The 21273-nt window shown below is 49.5% G+C and overlaps 1 protein-coding gene across 2 annotated transcripts in view; it reads left to right on the top strand.

Annotated features, from left to right (window-relative positions):
• Window positions 1-21273, top strand: part of LOC116967273 (cytosolic purine 5'-nucleotidase-like) — a 188029-nt gene that overhangs the window by 141222 nt on the left and 25534 nt on the right. For both annotated transcript variants that reach the window (XM_033013760.1, XM_033013759.1), the window contains exons 8-9: window positions 6955-7008; window positions 9940-10023. In XM_033013760.1, the coding sequence (XP_032869651.1) occupies window positions 6955-7008; window positions 9940-10023 (138 nt within the window). The remainder of the gene's footprint in view (window positions 1-6954; window positions 7009-9939; window positions 10024-21273) is intronic.

Here is a 21273-nt window from a genome sequence, read left to right as displayed (position 1 = left end):
ACAAAAACACAAAATGCTGGTGTAACCCAGCAGCTCAGGCAGCATGTCTGTAACTCATGGATAGGTGACGTTTCAGGTTGATTCCCTTCTTCAAACTGAGTATGAAGACTGACCCTTCTTGAGTGTTAACAAGGGTCCCAACCCGAAACGTTGCCTATCCATGTTCTCCAGACATGCTGCATGCCCTGCTGAGTTACTCCAGCACTGAGTGATTTTTTTCCAGAATCAATGAGTGACTTTACACTGTGTTGAATATATAAGGTAATAATATGTCCAGATGAAAAATTAAGTTTGTTTCCTGCGTTAAGGCTGAGTTTTTTTGGAATAGTTCAGATTATTAACGATGTGGAAATCAGAGTACAGAATAGTTGAAGTGAAAGGCGACTGGAATCAAGGTCATATCTGATTTTTTAAGTTTACTCGGCCTTTTGTTTAAAGTGACGTATGTCTTATTTCAACTGTTATAGAAGGCTTCACTATTCTAAAGAGTACCATGCAGCTGAAAAATAGGTGGCTGAGGAGAGATTCTCGTGGAACTCCCGTGCAGGAATGGGCAGAGAAGTCATTCCTGGTGATTCACCAGATGCTCTAAATAAGCAAGAGATGCTGTTAGGCAGAGAGAATACAAGAGAGAAAGAGGGCAAGGAATGGAGAGAGAGAAAAAAAACATATAAGATTGTTAAGGGTTTGGACACGCTGGAGGCAGGAAACATGGTCCTGATGTCGGGGGAGTCCAGAACCAGGGGCCACAGTTTAAGAATAAGGAGTAAGCCATTTAGAACGGAGACGAGGAAACACTTTTTCTCACAGAGAGTTGTGAGTGTGGAATTCTCTGCCTCAGTTCTCAGGATGCTTTCAAGAGAGAGCTGGATAGGGCTCTTAAAGATAGCAGAGTCAGGGGATATGGGGAAAAATCAGGAATGGGGTACTGATTGTGGATGATCAGCCATGATTACATTGATAGGCGGTTCTGGCTCGAAGGGCTGAAGGGCCTATTCCTGCACCTATTGTTTATTGTCTATTGTCTATTGAAAGGGAGGTAGCTCACATTCTAAAAGGACACCAGAGGAGAGGCACTGTTTGCGGATGGACACCACTTGTGCCTGCAGATAAGATGGGAAGTAAAACAACAGTCTGTCACTGCCTAGCTTGCACAGAATGGTATTTCTGATTTTAATAAATACTATTTGAGCCAGAAATCAGATTAGAGTAATTTGATCAGAGAGTTGATGGAAAGATGGACATGAATCAAGTGACGATGCAGTTAAATAATTTCAGTTAGGAAAGGAGTTTGCAAACGGGGTGAAAAATAAGTACGTTCAGTGGGGTTCAGAGTGTATTTTTATTCAGGGCAGGATGGTTAGGAAATATAAAAATAGTCAGGGAGAGGGAACTTTTCACAGTAGCAGCTGAGATTGAAGCAGAAAAAAACGGACTTGGAATTAGGTGGAATAGAATAAAGTGGACAGGGGTGTGGAGAGGGTTAAAGTGAGGTTCAAGAGTGTGAGATCAAAGGTGGATTGAAATTGATGGAAATTGGTTTGAAGGGTGAGCAAACACATTCTCCTCTCCCAGTCAACGTCCTCAGCATTGAGCTCTGATTGCACTCAACCGGTTACAGAGGCCGGGGCACATTATTTACAGGCCTGACAGCATGTACACGCAACTGTAGATACTGGAACCTATAGCAAGATGCATAATGCTGGAGTAACTCAGTGTCAGCATCTGTGGAAGACATGGATCGGTGATGTTTCAGTCGGGAACTTTCTTCAGTCACAAGTCTAAAGAAAGGTCTCAACATCACCTATCCATGTTCTCCACAGATGCTGCATGACCCACTGAGTTACTCCAGCATTTAGAGTTTTGACAAAACAAATATCCTAATTCTGTCTTGGCAAGAAGTTATTAGGTTGGAGCAATGCATCAAGGATGTTCTCAAAGCCCTCCTAACAAAACACCTCATGCTCAATGGCTGAGAACCCCTGGTCTGTGACATACCAAACTGGAGGAGGAGCACTCAGGACATTGAATCTCTGTGCCAGGTGCACATGGAGGCAAAAAGACAATTATGGCAGAAGCACAAGAGTGTAAGCAAGCAGTTTACCCACCCTGTCTGGCAGCTGCTGCCATGTTGTGCCTGAGACTGGGCATCCAACACTGGCGTCATCAGAGTCTACAGAACTGGAATGGAACCCAGGGACCACCGCTGAGGTTAGACCATTGGGCAGATTAGTAGCTGATCAATAGTGGACCTGAAGCCAGACAGCTGAAAATCCCAAGATGAGGGATTGGAGGTTGCTTCCCAGTTTAGGACAGTGAAAGGAGGCAGGAATGCAAGTAGAGAACAGAAATGAGAATGTGATCAGAGAATGCATTAGTTGTGAGTTGAGATCAGAGTAAAGTTGCAGGCTTGAAGGAATAATTATGGAGAGAAACAGTTAGGCAATGATTGCAGGAGCGCGAGCACACTGAATTGAAGTGAAGGCTGAGTTCACTGAGGAAGGGCACAGCTCACAAGAGAGGCAGTGATGACATCTTGTGGAGAAACTTAGAATGGATGGTAAAGGATATGTGTGCTCAAAGGAAGAAGGGCTGCCAGAGGACAAGTAAGTGATTAGGGATCACAGTTGCAGTGAAGGGGAACATAGCCAGACACGGGCGTTTCATTAAAGAGAAAGGTATCACCACCACCATCATCATTGAAAACATTAGCGACGCAGTTTCCAAAGGGAACGGTGACGGACGCACCACACATCTCCGTCCTCCACTTCCTGCGGACTTCCGCCACTGGAAGTATAGGCTTTTGGTGTGTTTGCTTTATCATCATTCTTTACAATGCTATGTACGACAGCGATCGCAACTTCTACTGAAGTGTGGATGGCCGTTGGCTCACGGGAAGCTCGACCGCTCTTTGACAGGTCTTGTTTTTGGTCCTGCTAGGGGTCCACAGCCCACTCTTTACCTGGAAAACCAGGTGGGGGAGACGGTTTAGTCGCTGACTATCCGACCATGGAGCAGGTAGCACGGGATTACATGGTACCCGTGGCAGGGGTATCACCACCCCTTAGCCTTCTCTGTCCAGCCCACAAATCAGTGGGATCCATTCATTAGTTCACGTGATATACACCTCTTTCATGCAGGCACTCATTCTAAGGAGGAACATAAGAGCATAAGTAGCCCACCAGCCCCTCAAGCCTGCCTATCCTACAATACAATCTTGGCTAATCTGCCCCAGGCATCAACTCCTCATTCCCTGTCCTCTCAATATCCCAATCTTTCAACAATACAATACCTTCCCTTTAAATACACGCAATAATTTAACCTCCGCAATCACACAGGTTCACCATCCTCTGCTAAGTTCCTAAGCACTACAACTTTAAATGACCATCACCTGATCATGTAACCATGTCTGCTTGTTTGAGATTCTTCTGCTTGTTAGTGTGAGGTGAAAGAGCAAGGAGGCATGAAGGAAAAGGTAAGCAGCAATGAAGGGCCTGATACGGCAGCCAGAGTAGAAAGGCAAATGCAAGATGGCTGGGTAGCACATACCTGTAGATACAACGTCAACAATGCCTTGAGCTCTTGGGGCTGAAATCAAAACAATATGTGGAAAGAGAATTTGTTTGTGTATATCTCTGATACCTGTCTTCAATTCTGGTCAAAGTGCCAAGATGTAGAATTGTTGCAAATGAATCTAAAATTAAAACGAAACACATTAAGTGGGTGAAGTCTGATAGTTTGATATTAATTATAAATGTATTGATTATAAATATGAATTATGAATCTGGTGGATTTGTTTTCTCTGAATCTCTGGACTTTATATTACTCTATTACAATGCCTCACTTGGCGCTCAGTCTATATCACTCTCTGTCACTGTTCATCTTGAATGAATGAATGAATGAATCTCGTTATTGTCATTGCACATGGTACAACGAAATTTAAAAGTCAATCCCACGGTGCGATTCACAAGAGCAATTTTAAATATATAAGAAAAGGTAAAAATATATACATATAAAAAAAAAAAAAATTACAGATAAATAACAATAGCAGCTGAGGTAGAACCATTCAGTTGAATGTGAGGGTTATTACTTATTTTGCATTGTTAAGTTCACGTATGGCTATGGGGTAGAAGCTGTCTCTGAGTCTGTTTGTGCGAGTTTTGAAAGACCTGTACCGTCTGCCAGAGGGCAGCAGGTGGAACAGGTTGTGTCCAGGGTGGGGAGGGTCCTTCAGGATGTTGGCTGCCCTGCCAAGGCAGCGAGAGCTGAAGATGTCCTTCAGGGAGGGCAGTGGGCAGCCAGTGATTTTTTGTGCGGTGTTGATGACCCTTTGAAGGGCTCTCCTGTCCGCTGCAGAGCAGCTGGCATACCATGTGGTTATACAGTACGCCAGCACACTCTCGATGGAGCAGCGGTAGAAGGACACCAGCAGCTTCTCCTCCAGCTTGTTTTTCCTGAGGATCCTCAGAAAGTAGAGTCGCTGCTGGGCCTTCTTGACTGCTGTGGTGGTGTTTGTAGTCCAGGAGAGATCCTCCGTAATTTGTGTGCCCAGGAATCTGAAGTCTGAGACCCTTTCCACACAGTCCCCATTGATGAATAGGGGTTTGGGGGCTGCACTGTTCTTACGGAAGTCTATGATAATTTCCTTTGTTTTTGTGGTGTTTAGGATGAGGTTGTTGTCTGAACACCACGCTGCCAGTCTTTGGACTTCCTCCCTGTAGGCTGTCTCATCTCCTCCTGAGATACGTCCAACCACAGTCGTGTCGTCCGCAAACTTGACGATGGTGTTGGTGGAGTGGGCGGGGGCACAATCGTGGGTGTAGAGGGCGTAGAGGAGGGGGCTCAACACACAGCCCTGTGGGGAGCCGGTGCTGAGTGTGATGGGGGTGGAGAGGTGATGGCCCAGTCTGACGGTCTGGGGGCGGTTAGACAGAAAGTCCTTGATCCAGAGGCAGATGGGTTGGGAGAGTCCTAAATCCATGAGTTTGGTGACCAGTCTGCTGGGGATGATGGTATTGAAGGCGGAGCTAAAGTCAATGAAAAGCATCCTCACATAGCTCCCCTGGTGTTCGAGGTGGGTCAATGCAGTGTGAAGAGCAGTGGCGATGGCATCCTCAGTGGACCTATTTGCTCTGTAGGCAAACAGGTGTGGATCGAAGGTGGGCGGGAGGCTGGCTTTGATGTGCTGCTGGACCAGCCTCTCGAAACACTTCATGATGACTGGTGTGAGAGCGACCGGTCGGTAGTCGTTAAGGCCGCTGATAACAGGCTTTTTTGGTAGTGGGATGATTGTGGCAGACTTCAGGCACGGTGGGATGATGGATTTGGACAGGGACAGGTTGAAGATTTTCGTGAAGACATCGGAGAGCTGGTCTGCACATTCCTTCAGAACCCTTCCTGTCACGCCATCCGGGCCGGCAGCTTTCCTCGGGTTCACCTCCCTGAGCACCCGCCTCACTTCATGCTCCTGCACAGTGAGGGTGTAGTTGTTGTTGTTAGGGGCTGGTGGGAGAATGGTGACTAACTCTTCTGGTTCTGCCTCGAAGCGAGCAAAGAAGCAGTTCAGCTCCTCTGCCAGTGAGGCGTGGCCGTCGTGCTGTTGCTGGGCTTGTAGTTGGTGATGTGCTGGATGCCCTGCCACACCCGCCGTGGATCGTTGTTGTTAAAGTGGTCCTCTATCTTCCTCTTGTGGGTCGCTTTGGCATCCCTGATGCCTTTCTCCAGGTTGGCTCTAGCAGCGCTGTACAGGGCTCTGTCGCCAGGCCTGAAGGCGGTGTTGCGGTCCTTGAGGAGAGTTTGGACCTCTTTTGTCATCCACGGCTTCTGGTTGGGGTACACCCGGATGAGTTTGTCGACGGTGACGTTGTCAACACAGTTCTGGATGTAAAAGAGTATAGTGGATGTGTATTCCCCCAAGTCCTGATTTACAAAAATGTCCCAGTTTGTCCTTTCAAAGCAGTCCTGTAGCTGTGAGGAAGCTCCTTCAGGCCAAGTTTTAACAGTCCTGGTGGTGGGTTGAGCTTTTCTCCTGAGGGGGGTGTATGCTGGTGCTAAGTGAATGGATAGGTGATCTTTTCTCTCTCTTCTCTCTATCACTCTTTTATCTCTGTCTCTACTCCCATCCGCTAGTATGCATATTGAACCAAATACTTCATCAGTTTTGCATTGCTGTTCCATTTACTTAACTGGTCTATGTGATAAACAAATTCAGACGATGTCACTATCAGCATCATGTTCCCATTTGGGCCTGAGGAGTAAAACACATGGGTTTACATGGAACAGTACAGGAGCAGGGCATTCAACCCACAATGTCTGTGCCAAATCGCAATCGGGTATTCAAGATTATAGATATTCAGGCTTGAGGTGAGTTCAAATTGACCACGGTTGCGTCACACAAAAGTAAGGGAACAGGAGCTTGATGAGGGTAGATTGTCCTTCAATGTGGGAGGAAACCAGAGCACCCAGAGGAAATTCACGTGGTCACAGGGAGAACATGCAAACTCCACACAAACAATACCCGTGGTTAGGATCAAACTCTGTTGCTGTCAGTCAGTGGCTCTACCAGCTGTGCCAGCCATACACTGGATAAGGAGCATTCCCTTACAGTGGCTTCTAGTGCTAAATCTCCGCAGGATGGGAGAGATCCTCTCAGCAACAATATTTTCAAGACCCCTCAAAATCTTGATAAACCACCTTCAATTCCTCTATCTCTTTGCACGTAAGCCAAATCTGCTCCATCTTTCCTCATAAAATCAGGAATTAACCTCATCTGACTGACTCCAATCCAAGTATATCCCTCCTTACTCACAGATACCCAAACTGTACGCTACTCCCAAATGCCAGGTTAGATTCAGATCACTTTAACTGTATAACCAAGTTGAGATCAAGCACACACATTCTGCTTCGGTCAACCATGCTCTATTTTGCTGAGATTTATCATTATTTTCATTTCAGGGGATATTAAAGAAGAAAACACTGGGAAACCTGGATAAATACGTGCTCAGGGACGTAAGTACAATCTTTGCAACATATGAGCAGGCTGGTGGCTTTTTGCAACTGACAGATGATAATTCTGTTGGTTGGTGGGTCTGGCGTTGACTCCCTGGTGAGGTTGGCCTGGAGGCCTCAATAACTAAAAACTCATCTTTCAGGAGAAACAAACATTTTCTTTTATATACATTTTGTGCTTTTGTTCCCATTTTTGGTGAATGTCTTTGTTCTGTATTAGATAAAGGGAGTTCAAGTTCAAGTGAGTTTATTGTCATGTGTCCCTGTATAGGACAATGAAATTCTTGCTTTGCTTCAGCACACAGAACATAGTAGGCATTTACTACAAAACAGATCAATGTGTCCATATACCATAATATAAATATATACACACATGAATAAATAAACTGATAAAGTGCAAATAACAGATAATGGGTAATTAATAATCAGAATTTTGTCCGAGCCAGGTTTAATAGCCTGATGGCTGTGGGGAAGTAGCTATTCCTGAACCTGGTTGTTGCAGTCTTCAGGCTCCTGTACCTTCTACCTGAAGGTAGCAGGGAGATGAGTGTGTGGCCAGGAGGGAAAGTGCTATTTGACTAGGTCAGTTTACAGGAAGTGGGAATAAACCTCCAGAGCTGGCAATCTGAATCTGAGGTATGAGTGGTGATCTTATTCAAATATATAAGATCTTTAGAGGGCATTGCAGGGCAGATGTCAGAATGTTACCACTTGCTGGAGAATCTCAAATGAAGAGACATGGTTACAAGATTAATGGCCACTCATTTCAAACTGAGGTGCATTGTAATCTCGCCCAGAGGGCGATGAATATAACCCTGGAGGATTGTAGAGGTTGGATTATGGGGGGTTTTAAGGAGAAGGTAGCTACAATTTTTAAAAGAGCAGGAAATTGAGAGTTATGGGGAACTGGCACAAAAGAGGTGAGGCATGGGGCAGATCAGCTGTTGTTTGTTGAGGCGGCTTTAGGGGGCAAGTGACTCCCCCAGCTCCCGTTTGCTGATGCTGCGTTCTGATGCTGCTAATGGAAGGACAGAGTTTGCAAGGAAGTGACTGGGCACCGCTCTTGTAGACGAGGAAGGAGTCTCAGCTTAAACCTTTTAAGCTGAGACAAATGGCTGTCTTATCCCTGGTACACCCAGTGCAGTTTCTCAGATGTGGCACCCATCACAGTTGATCCTTGAAGCATTACCTTGTCAAAGGAAAGCAAGGTTTGACCGACCTGCCTCATCTTTACTGTCTGAATAAGCCAACAATTACAAACAATTGAAAATCTCCTCGCTATTCCTCGCGTTTTCAGAGGCAATTCTGCTCATTATGTTTATTTGGAAGACATTTGGACCGGTACATGGATGGGAGGGGGTTGGAGGGATGTGGGCCAGATGCAGGTGGGTGAGACTAGCGTAGATGGGGCATCTTGGGCTGGTTGGGCAGGGGGCCTGTTTCCGTGCTTTATGAACTGGAGGACAGGGGTTTGGGGTGAGAAGGAAGGGATTGGGTAGGTGCCTGGGGACAACCTTTTCGCTGAGTGGGTGCTGAATGTGTGGAGCGAGCTACCGGAGGAGCTGGTTGATATAAGTACAATAATAACAATTAGAACATGGAATGTGGATCGGTGCGGTTTGGGGGGAGGCCCTTCGGCCCACAATGACTGTTCCCTGCATATCCAGAGTGGTGAATATTTAGATCATTCATTTCAATAGCAATGCCAAGTCACTCACCAGCAGCATCCTGGGGTCACCATTGACCATTGACCAGAAGCACAATTGGACCAGCCACATACACATCATGGTTACAAGAACAGGTCAATAGACAATAGACAACAGGTGCAGGAGTAGGCCATTCGACCCTTCGAGCCAGCACCGCCATTCAATGTGATCATGGCTGATCATCCCCAATCAGTACCCCGTTCCTGCCTTCTCCCCATATCCCCTGACTCCGCTATCTTTAAGAGCCCTATCTAGCTCTCTCTTGAAAGCATCCAGAGAACCTGCCTCCACCACCCTCTGAGGCAGAGAATTCCACAGACTCACCACTCTCTGTGAGAAAAAGTGTTTCCTCGTCTCCGTTCTAAATGGCTTACTCCTTATTCTTAAACTGTGGCCCCTGGTTCTGGACTCCCCCAACATCGGGACCATGTTTCCTGCCTCTAGCGTGTCCAAACCCTTAACAATCTTGTATGTTTCAATGAGATCCCCTCTCATCCTTCTAAACTCCAGAGTATACAAACCCAGCTGCTCCATTCTCTCAGCATATGACAGTCCCGCCATCCCGGGAATTAACCTTGTAAACCTACGCTGCACTCCCTCAATAGCAAGAATGTCCTTCCTCAAATTATGGGACCAAAACTGCACACAATACTCCAGGTGTGGTCTCACTAGGCTCTGTACAACTGCAGAAGGACCTCTTTGCTCCTATATTCGATTCCTCTTGTTATAAAGGCCAACATGCCATTTGCTTTCTTCACTGCCTGCTGAACCTGCATGCTTACTATCATAGACCCCCAGTACAAGGGTACAAGGACCCCCAGTACAAGGGTACAAGGACCCCCAGATCCCGTTGTACTTCCCCTTTTCCCAACTGGAGGTCAGAGGCTGATATCCTGCAGTGGGTGACTCACTCTCTGATTCCCACAGCCATTCCACTGTCTGCAAGGCCCCAGTATACAGAACGTGTGTGATAGAATGCTCCCTGGATAAGTGCAGCTCCAACAATTCTCAAGAACCTTGACCCCTTCTAGGCCCAAAGCAGCCCAGTGAACTGGCATCACACCCACCATCCATGTCCAATGGCTGCAGAGTGTACCATCTACAAAATGTACTGAAGTCACTCACCCAAGTCCAGCTGCACTTCCCAATCACACCCATATCATCCTATCACTTCCTCCACTCCCAGGAAAACAGCTGTTGTAACTTGACTCTCCTTCCCCCACAGCCTCGGTTACCCCTGCTCCTCAGTCGAATGAAAGAAGCTGGAAAGGTTTTCCTTGCCACCAACAGCGATTACCCCTACACAGATGTAAGTGTACTATTCTGTTTTGTTCTGTAGTTTTGGGTGAATCACAGAGAGTGACACTGCAAGAGTTGCTACCTTGCAGCGCCAGAGACCCAGGTTCGCTCCTGACTACAGGTGCTGTCTGTATGGAGTTTGTACGTTCTCCCTGTGACTGGCTGGGTTTTGCTCAGGGTGCTCAGATTTCCTCCCACGCTCCAAAGAGGTACAGGTTTGTAGGTTAATTGGCTTTGATAAAATTCTAAATTGTCCCTAGTGTGTTAGATAGTGTTAGGCACAGGGTGAATGCTGGTCAGCATGGACTAGGTGGGCCAAAGGGCTTATTTCTGTGCTGTATCTCTAAAGCAAAGTCTAAAGAAGCAGAGGCCAGGTTTAACAAGCTTACTACACACCAATGACCAGAGATCAGATTCCACCCACAGTTGGCAAGCTGCATTTGCTCCAACTCCCAACTGTGTGAGCCCAGGCAAACAAGCTCAGTTTATGAAATTGACCTCCATGAAAAACCGTTGAGGATGTAGGCACTCATTATCATCTTAAAATGCTCCGTGCCCATCTCCGCAGAGGCTAATGCAGATCTCACTGCTGTCACATCCTCTCACACGGAGCCTTGAAGTACACTCTCCACACAGCTCTGGAATTGAGAGAGAGCAGTGTTGGTGAGGGATGGAAGGGAAGGTAAAATGGAGTCTTGCCATGGGAGAGGAGACTCCCCCAGTGTCTGATGACAGCCACGACACAAGTGACACCAAGTCACTGCAGGACACTGGCATTAAATGGGAATGCTGTGATCTCTTCCAGTAATGTCTATGAAGATGGCCGCAGTGTATGCATGTCACCATGGCAGAGTCTCTCAAACTTCACTCATGACTTTTTGATCCAATATCTGTTGGAGTAACATAAATAGCAGGCGTGTACTTTGATGATATTATCACATGCTTGACCATTGTTGGGGGAATGGCAGCTGTGTGGAAGGTTTGTCACATTGGGGAGTGGTCACCACTATGAGATGGGAGGGGCAACGGCCACAAATCAGGTAGAAATATGTTGAAGCATACACACATTTGATGTTTAAGTAAATGGCATCACTGCACTGGTGTTCAATGTATGTGTTTTTCTTTGAGTCGATTATCCTGCTGAGATTATCTCAGGTACAGAGCAAGGTTCCAAATGCAAGTGCTCTGCCTGGGAAGAGAGTGGAAACAGGCTCAGGAATAAGTAATAACTCTCAATAGAGCACGGGATAAGGGACATATTTGTGCAGAATCGTGAGGTGTTGGATAATTTTTACACTACTGACCGACATCTACAACAAACCCACTGACTACCACTGCTATCTTGACTACACTTCTTCCCATCTTGCTCCTTGTAAGGACTCTATCCCTACTCCCAATTCCTCTGTCTGCGCCGCATCTGCACCCAGGATGAGGTGTTCCACACCAGGGCATTGGAGATGTTGTGGCGGCTCCCAAGGGTCGTGCCATCATACCTGTCGAGCCCCTCGGCACGGGAGTGGTTCAGTCCGGAGGCGGCCCTTAGCCAGAGGCTTTAAAGGCAGGGGTTTGGGTGCCATCTTTCTCTCGTTTGGTCTTCCCTACAACCGGGAGGAACATAATTAAAGGTGCCTCTCAAAACACTGGACTTCGTGCTTCCTTTTGAGACCCACGCACCATATTGGTGACCTCGACGCTACATTGTCGTCATGATGGAGAGAAGAGAAAGCCCCACCTCCTCACAGGCCGGCCCGGCCCTGTCTCTGGACGCGGTCTCGGTGAAACTGCCTACCTTCTGGACCCATCTGGTTCCAGCAGGCAGAGGCCCAGTTCAACCTGCGGGGCATCACGGTCGATGCCACCCGCTTCTATTACCTGGTGGGGGCCCTCGACCAGGACACGGTTGAGGAGGTCACGGACTTCCTCGCAGCCCCCCCGGACACTGATAAATATCTCGGCCTTAAGGAGCTCCTGCTCCAGATTTATGGACTAAGCAGGATGGAGCGTGCTGCTAGGATCCTGCATATGGAGGGCCTAGGCGACCAACGGCCATCTAGCCTCCTAAAGGAGATGGTGGCTCTACTGGATGGGCACACGCTGTGCCTGCTATTCGAATATACCTACCTGCATCTGCTGTCGGCCTACATTCGTCTGCAGCTCACAGATGTCTCCTTTGCAGACATCAGGGCCCTCGGGAGGCGCACCGACGCGCTGTGGATGGCGCGCCCTGATGACGTCAGCGCGCTGGCAGTCAGCAGAGACGGGGACGCGTTGAGGCCGACGCGCCCTGATGACGTCAACGCGCTGGCCGTCGGCAGGCGCGCCGATGACCATATAACCATATAACAATTACAGCACGGAAACAGGCCATCTCGGCCCTACAAGTCCGTGCCGAACAACTTTTTTCCCTTAGTCCCACCTGCCTGCACTCATACCATAACCCTCCATTCCCTTCTCATCCATATGCCTATCCAATTTATTTTTAAATGATACCAACGAACCTGCCGCCACCACTTCCACTGGAAGCTCATTCCACACCGCTACCACTCTCTGAGTAAAGAAGTTCCCCCTCATGTTACCCCTAAACTTCTGTCCCTTAATTCTGAAGTCATGTCCTCTTGTTTGAATCTTCCCTATTCTCAAAGGGAAAAGCTTGATCACATCAACTCTGTCTATCCCTCTCATCATTTTAAAGACCTCTATCAAGTCCCCCCTTAACCTTCTGCGCTCCAGAGAATAAAGACCTAACTTATTCAACCTATCTCTGTAACTTAGTTGTTGAAACCCAGGCAACATTCTAGTAGATCTCCTCTGTACTCTCTCTATTTTGTTGACATCCTTCCTATAATTGGGCGACCAAAATTGTACACCATACTCCAGATTTGGTCTCACCAATGCCTTGTACAATTTTAACATTACATCCCAGCTTCTATACTCAATGCTCTGATTTATAAAGGCTAGCATACCAAAAGCTTTCTTTACCACCCTATCTATATGAGATTCCACCTTCAAGGAACTATGCACGGTTATTCCCAGATCCCTCTGTTCAACTGTATTCTTCAATTCCCTACCATTTATCATGTACGTCCTATTTTGATTTGTCCTGCCAAGGTGTAACACCTCACATTTATCAGCATTAAACTCCATCTGCCATCTTTCAGCCCATTTTTCCAAATGGCCTAAATCACTCTGTAGACTTTGGAAATCCTCTTCATTATCCACAACACCCCCTATCTTGGTATCATCTGCATACTTACTAATCCAATTTACCACCCCTTCATCCAGATCATTGATGTACATGACAAACAACAAAGGACCCAACACAGATCCCTGAGGCACCCCACTAGTCACCTGCCTCCAACCCGACAAACAGCCATCCACCATTACCCTCTGGCTTCTCCCATTCAGCCACTGCTGAATCCATCTTGCTATTCCTGCATTTATACCCAACAGTTTAACCTTCTTAACCAACCTTCCATGAGGAACCTTGTCAAAGGCCTTACTAAAGTCCATATAGACAACATCCACTGCTTTACCCTCGTCAATTTCCCTAGTAACCTCTTCAAAAAATTCAAGAAGATTAGTCAAACATGACCTTCCAGGCACAAATCCATGTTGACTGTTCCTAATCAGACCCTGTTTATCCAGATGCTTATATCTATTATCTCTAAGTATCTTTTCCATTAATTTGCCCACCACTGAAGTCAAACTATCAGGTCTATAATTGCTAGGTTTACTCTTAGAACCCTTTTTAAACAATGGAACAACATGCGCAGTACGCCAATCCTCGGGGACTATTCCCGTTTCTAATGACATTTGAAATATTTCTGTCATAGCCCCGGCTATTTCTACACTAACTTCCCTCAATGTCCTAGGGAATATCCTGTCAGGATCTGGAGACTTATCCACTTTTATATTTTTCAAAAGTGTCAATACTTCTTTTACTTTGAAACTCATAGTATCCATAACTACTCTACTCGTTTCCCTTACCTCATATAATTCAATATCCTTCTCCTTGGTGAATACCGAAGAAAAGAAATTGTTCAATATCTCCCCCATCTCTTTTGGCTCTGCAGATAGCTGCCCACTCTGTTTCTCCAATGGACCAATTTTATCCCTCGTTATCCTTTTGCTATTAATATAGCTGTAGAAACCCTTTGGATTTACTTTCACCTTACTTGCCAAAGCAACCTCATATCTTCTTTTAGCTTTTCTAATTACTTTCTTAAGATTCTTTTTACATTCCTTATACTCCACAAGCACCTCATTTACTCCATGCTGCCTATAATTATTGTAGATCTCCCTCTTTTTCCGAACAAGATGTCCAATTTCCCTTGAAAACCAGGACGTCACCCTGGCAGCTCCCGATTTCCTCCGGTGGGGCGGGGAACTGTGGAAGGAGTGACAGCTCCAGCCTGACGGCCCGTCAGATCGCCCCCCGCGGCCGTGAGGGGTACTGCACCTGCAGTCCAGCGGCACCTGCAGTCCAGCGCCAGCAAGCTGCAAGTGCCACCAACAGGAGCCAGCAAGCTCCAAGTACTACCAACATGAGGCGCTGGTGCTACTACCATCAGCGCTGGGGTGCTGCAGCACGACAATGCTGCCAGCCGTGCATGTTCCCGGGAAACGCCTGGGCCGGCTGCCAATAGTCCCCGCGGTGGCTGGCCAAATTCACCGCCTCTTCGCCTGGGATCGGCGCTCCGGGACCCGCTTCCTCGTTGATACTGGAGCGGAGCTCAGCGTCCTGCCCCCTTCGCTGGCCGACATTCGTTCCGGTAAGCGTGGGCCCGTCCTCACCGCGGCGAATGGCAGCCCCATCCGCACATATGGAGTGCGCATGGTTCCGATCGTGTTCGGCTCCTGCCATTTCTCGTGGCGGTTCACCATTGCCGACGTCTCCCAGCCATTGCTCGGGGCCGATTTCCTCCGGGCGCATTCCCTCATGGTGGACGTCAGGCGTCAGCGCTTGGTCAACGCCACTACGATGGAGCCGATCACGTTGCGTTTGTATCAACCGGTGGGACGGCCCCTGTCGTCCGTGGACTCCCACTTCGCACGGATCTTGGCCGCGTTCCCAGACATTCTGATCCCGCAGTTTTGATCATCGACCCCCAGCCACGGAGTGGTGCATTTTATCCAGACTACAGGCCCACCTCTCCACGCACGAGCACGCCGACTGCCGCCGGATAAACTGCGTCTGGCACGGCGGGAATTCCACACAATGGAGACCTTGGGGATTGTCCGCCCTTCGAGCAGCCCTTGGGCGTCCCCACTCCATATGGTCCCTAAGTCAAACGGGGGCTGGCGACCTTGCGGGGATTACCGACGGCTGAACGCCGCAACAACAGCGGATCGATACCCCGTACCCCACATCCAGGACTTCACCGCCCATTTGGCTGGGGCCACAATATTTTCGAAAGTGGATCTGGTACGGGGTTATAACCAGATCCCGGTTCATCCGGATGACGTACCCAAGACGGCGATCATCACGCCATTCGGACTTTATGAGTTCACGCGGATGCCGTTCGGCCTCAAGAACGCTGCGCAGGCCTTTCAACGTATAATGGACGGGGTTTGTCGCGACCTCGATTTCGTGTTTGTGTATCTGGACGACATCCTGGTGGCCAGCCGCTCGCAGCAGGAGCACTGCGCCCACCTTCGGCAGCTCTGTCAGCGGCTCAGCGAGCATGGTTTGGCCATCAACCTCGACAAGTGCCGTTTTGGTGTAACCGAGATTGACTTCCTCGAGACCGCGTGACTGCGCAAGGCGCGGTTCCCCTGCCTGACAGGGTCGACGCCATCCGTCGGTTTCCCCGCCCACGCACGGTGCGTGGCCTGCAGGAGTTTGTCGGCATGGAGGCGTTTTACCATAGTTTCGTACCATCCGCGGCCCACATCATGCGGCCGCTGTACCAACTCCTGGCGGGTGGGCAGCATAAGAACGTAGAGTGGACCCACGAGGCAGTGGCAGCTTTTGACGGCGCGAAGGAGGCCCTTGCTCGGGCCGTACTGCTGGTACACCCGCGGGAAGATGCCCCGACTGCTCTCACGGTAGATGCCTCGGAGTCGGCGGTTGGTGCTGTGCTGGAGCAACTGACGGGCGGAGGTTGGCGGCCCCTGGCCTTCTGCAGCCGGCACCTCAACCGCGCGCAGACGAAATACAGCGCGTTCGATCGTGAGCTCCTGGCTCTGTACCTGGCAGTGCGCCATTTTCGCTACTTCCTGGAGGGCCGCCCGTTCACCGCCTACACGGACCACAAGCCGCTCACTTTCGCCCTGGCAAAGGTTTCCGACCCCTGGTCCGCACGACAGCAGCGGCAGTTGGCCTACATTTCGGAGTATACAACATCTATCCGCTACATCGAGGGGAAAGAGAACCGGGTGGCCGACGCATTGTCCCGCCCCGCTATCAACGCCGTGTTCGAGGTGGCGCCCGGAATTGACTATTCTGCTCTGGCAGAGGCACAGCTCACGGACGATGAGATGCCCGCCTACCGGACTGCCATCTCCGGCCTCCGCCTTGAGGATGTCCCTCTCGGTCCTGGAGGAGTGACAATCCTGTGCGATGTATCGTCCGGTCAGCCGCGCCCCATCGTCCCTGCCACCTGGCGCCGGAGGGTGTTCGAGGTGATCCACGGACTGGCTCACCCATCAATCCGGGCGACAACGGCACTAGTGGCCGCTCGTTTCATGTGGCACAGTCTGCGCAAGCAGGTTGGCCATTGGGCTCGCACCTGCATTCCGTGCCAGACGGCAAAAATCCAGCGCCAGGTCCGTGCACCTCTCCAGGAGTTTGGTCTACCTCACCAGCGATTCGACCATCTCCACGTAGACATTGTAGGGCCTCTCCCGCCGTCCCGGGGCATCACCCACCTTCTCACAATGGTGGACCGCTTCACGCGGTGGCCGGAGGCCATTCCGCTGGCCGATACTTCAACGGCTACGTGCGCTCGTGCGTTGTCCGCGCACTGGATTGCTCGCTTCGGGGTGCCGGCGCACATCTCCACAGACCGGGGGCCACAGTTGACCTCCGAGCTGTGGTCAGCCATGGCTCGCTTGCTGCGGGTGTGGCTACACCACACCACGGCTTACCACCGGCAAGCTAACGGTCTGGTGGAGAGGTTCCATCGGCAGCTAAAGGCAGCACTGAAGGCACGACTCTCCGGCCCGGACTGGATGGACGAGTTGCCGTGGGTCATGCTGGGCATCCGGACCGCTCCCAAAGAGGACTTGGCCTCATCATCGGCGGAGCTCGTGTACGGCTCGCCACTCACGGTGCCCGGGGAGTTCGTGCCGTCGGTGTCGGGGCAGCAGGGAACGCCCTCATCCACCCTAAAGCGCCTTCGCGAGTGAGTTGGCAGGCTCACACCCGTCCCGACGTCCCGCCATGGGACATTTCGCCCACACGTGCCATCAGCCCTCAGGGATTGCCCATACGTCTTCCTGCGCCGTGATGCCCACCGGACGCCACTCCAGAGGCCGTACATGGGCCCGTTCCGGGTGCTGGAAAACGGGCAGTCGACTTTTGTCCTGGACATGGGGGGCCGGCCGGAGGCAGTGTCGATTGACCGGTTGAAGCCGGCACACCTGGACATTGACCAGCCGGTGCTGGTTGCCCAACCTCGGCCTCGAGGGCGCCCCCCTTCACGGCTCCCTTCGCCTGTCACTCCACCTGTCCTCCCGCCGGTCCCTCAACCTATCCCTCAACCTATCCCTCGACCTGCCCCTCTATCTATGCCTCCGCCAGCCCCACGATCTGCTGACTTCCGCACGCGGGCCGGCCGGGTCGTGCGCCCGCCGGTGTGTTTCGTGCCTCGGGTTCTGGGGGGGGGGGTCCTGTGGCGGCTCCCAAGGGTCGTGCCATCATACCTGTCGAACCCCTCGGCACGGGAGTGGTTCAGTCAGAGGCTTTAAAGGCAGGGGTTTGGGTGCCATCTTTCTCTCGTTTGGTCTTCCCTACAACCGGGAGGAACATAATTAAAGGTGCCTCTCAAAACACTGGACTTCGTGCTTCCTTTTGAGACCCACGCACCATAATGTCCTCATTCTTCAGGAAACTTGTGTTCCCCTCTTCGACTATAGATGAGGCTCTCACCAAGGTCTCCTCTATATCCCACAGCTCCTCTCTCACTCCCCATCCCCCTACTCGTAACAAGGATAGAGTCCCCCTTGTCCTCACCTTCCACCCCATCAGCCGGCACATACAACATATAATCCACCGACACTTTTGCCACCTCCAGCGAGATTCTACCGCTGGCCACATCTTCCCATCTCCTCCTCTTTCTGCTTTCCATAGACACCATTCCCCCCATAACTGCCTGGTCAATTCATCCCTTCCCACCAGACCACCACCTCCCCCCTCGACTCCATCCTAGGACCCAAACAGTCTTTCCAGGTGAGGCAGAGGGTCATTTGCACCTCCTCCACCCTCATCTACAGCATCTGCTGTCGTAGGTGTCACCTTCTCTACATCGGTGAGACCAAGCGTAGGCTCGGCGACTGCTTCGCCCAACACCTGCGCTCAGTCTGTACTAACCAACCTGATCTCCCGGTTGCCCAGCACTTCAACTCCCCTCCCATTCTGAAACCAACCTTTCTCTCCTGGGCCTCCTCCATTGCCAGAGTGAGGCCCAGCATAAATTGGAGGAACAACACATCTTATTTTGCTTGGGTAGCTTACACCCCAGCGATATGAACATTGACTTCTCTAATTTAAGGTAGTCCTTGCTTTCTCCCTCCTTCCCCTCCCCTTTCCCAGCTCTCCCACACAGCCTACTGTCTCCGCCTCTTCCTTTCTTTTTCCCACCCCCACCCCCCCCGACATCAGTCTGAAGAAGGGTCTTGACCCGAAACGTCGCCTACTCCTTTTCTCCATAGATGCTGCCTCACCCGCTGAGTTTCTCCAGCATTTTTTGTCTACTTTCGATTTTTCCAGCATCTGTAGTTCCTTCATAAACAAGCTAATGTCTGTCCTTGCCATTGCATTAATCTCTTGAACCAGCAATGCCACCCCACCTCCTCTTCCTTTCTGTCTATCCTTCCTGAATATCGAATACCCTTGCATGTTTAGCTCTCAGCCATGGTCACCCTGGAGCCATGTCTCCGTAATGCCGACTACAATATATCCCTTCTTCTTCTTCTTCTTCTTCTTCTTCTTGCGTATGGCGTGCACAGCCCTAAGTTGTAGGACAACTTGTTCTATTTGATCTTATTTGACTGTGCACGCCGGGTTGATTGCATTAGTCAAAACAGGGCGGACCACGTGAAGGTTGCAATCTTCAACCCCATCATATCCCTTAACTACTACAAATGATCCTTGCATTAAGGCACAAAGCTTCAGGTTTGTTCTTCTTATCTCCTTTCGCCCTTTTGCTTCTGACCTCCGTTTATGTCCCTCTCTCCTTGCGTTGGTTCCCATCCCCCTGTGTACAATCAAGCCTAACTCAAGTACAATAGGTAGAGTGAAGGGAAATCTAGAGTGTACAGAATATAGCTCTCAGCATTATAGCCAGAGACAAAGTAGATATGATAGTGCCGTTCAAGAGGCGTTTAGATAGGCACAAGGAAGTGCAGGGAATAGAGGGATATGGCTTATGCACAGGCAAATAAGATCAGTTTAGCTTGGCATCATGTTTGGCACTAATAATGTGGGCCGAAGGGCCTGTGCTGTACTATTCTATGTCCAATGTCCGTAATGAGGTAGAGGAGAATTGGCGTGTATCCTAGCTAATGGAAGGACTGCTCAGAAACCTAATAACAGAGGGGAGCATAGAAAATGCTTGGGGGTAACCATAACCAGAACGTCGAGAGCCTCCTCATCTTGTTAGTGAAGAGATTGTTTCATCAACTGAGTATGGAGTTTGAACAGAGCCACAAGTGAGACTGGGCCTCTGAACATTGGTGAATATTTTAAATGCCACTGGTTTAACTGATTAATTTGAATTAATCTGGAAAGCCTGCTAAATAGTTTGATATATCAGCCTTAGTGTGGTGGGAACGGCAGTCTCTCTGGGTTGGGGGATCAGGAGTTCTTGCTCTGCTGCAGTGACATTGTAGGTATAGACCCCTGAGCTAGCACTTTGAGGGAAGCCAGAATAGCCACACTGTCTCTCTTTCACCCTTTCGCACCGTTACACAGTGACTGCACTGTGTGCTTCCTTAAAATGAACTGTCAGGACGTGCCTGGGCTACTCCAGCAGTGACAACTAAAGCCTCAGCCTTATCACATCTGTCAACAAACACATAATGCATAAGCAGATGGTTAGCAAACAAGCTTTTGTGAAACATTAACTACTGTTCAGAGTCTTTTTAAAGTAAGGGAGCAACAGAGCATAGTAGGAGTAGGCAGTTAGTCCCTCGAACCTGCCCTCCCGTTCAATTGATCATTGTTGATCTGCCCAAAGCCTCATCTACTCTTCTGTCCCAGTTCCCCAATTTCTCAATACCAGATCTTTAAAAAATAGCCCGAATGATCGAGCCTCCACCACCTTCTGAGGAGAACATTCCAAAGATTCTCTCTACGATGTACCCCTACAACGCTTACAAAAATAATCCGCTCTATGATTTTTGGCCGTCCAAAAGCTGTGAAGGAAAATTAAAGATCCCCCCACCCTCCCGTCTCCCCTGGCCAGTGATGTGGTGGACGCGAGGTTTGGATCAATCGCTGACAAATCCCGTTCTCGGAGAAGTCATGTCCGTTATTTAGCTTTCGGCGTCGTGCAGTTGGCTTTTTGGCGTTGTGCCCGTCCGGTTATTTGGCTTTTTGGCGTTTCGTCCGTTCTGTTATTTGGCTTTTCTGCGTCGTTACCATTCGGTATCTTGGCTTCCACTTCTTCGCTTCGGCTTCTCGTCCTTCGTACGGGTACCAATCCATATACCGCCAATCCCCACATATCATGTGCCTATCTAAACGTCTCTAAAACAGTGCTAGCATACCTGTGTCCACCGCCAACTCTGACACAGAACCCAAAGGAACACCACTGGCCACAAACTAAAATATCACCCTTCCACCACTATCCTCTGTCTTCTATGGGTAAGCATTCTCAATCCAAGCTATCTCCTGTGGAACCGTGGATCCCATTTGTCTTAACCTTCTAGATTAGCCTACTGTGAGGACCTTTATCAATTGCCTTACTAAATTCCATATTGACAACATCTGCCCATTCGCTCCTCTAAATATTTACTCCTTCCAACAGCAGCAAACTGTGGCTGCACTTTGTCTTGTTTAAACATGCCTTGCTACTCCAACAGCACCTCCCTAATC

Source organism: Amblyraja radiata, chromosome 39 (genome assembly GCF_010909765.2).
Source record: "Amblyraja radiata isolate CabotCenter1 chromosome 39, sAmbRad1.1.pri, whole genome shotgun sequence".
NCBI lineage: Eukaryota > Metazoa > Chordata > Chondrichthyes > Rajiformes > Rajidae > Amblyraja > Amblyraja radiata.
This window is presented reverse-complemented; position numbering and strand designations above follow the sequence as displayed.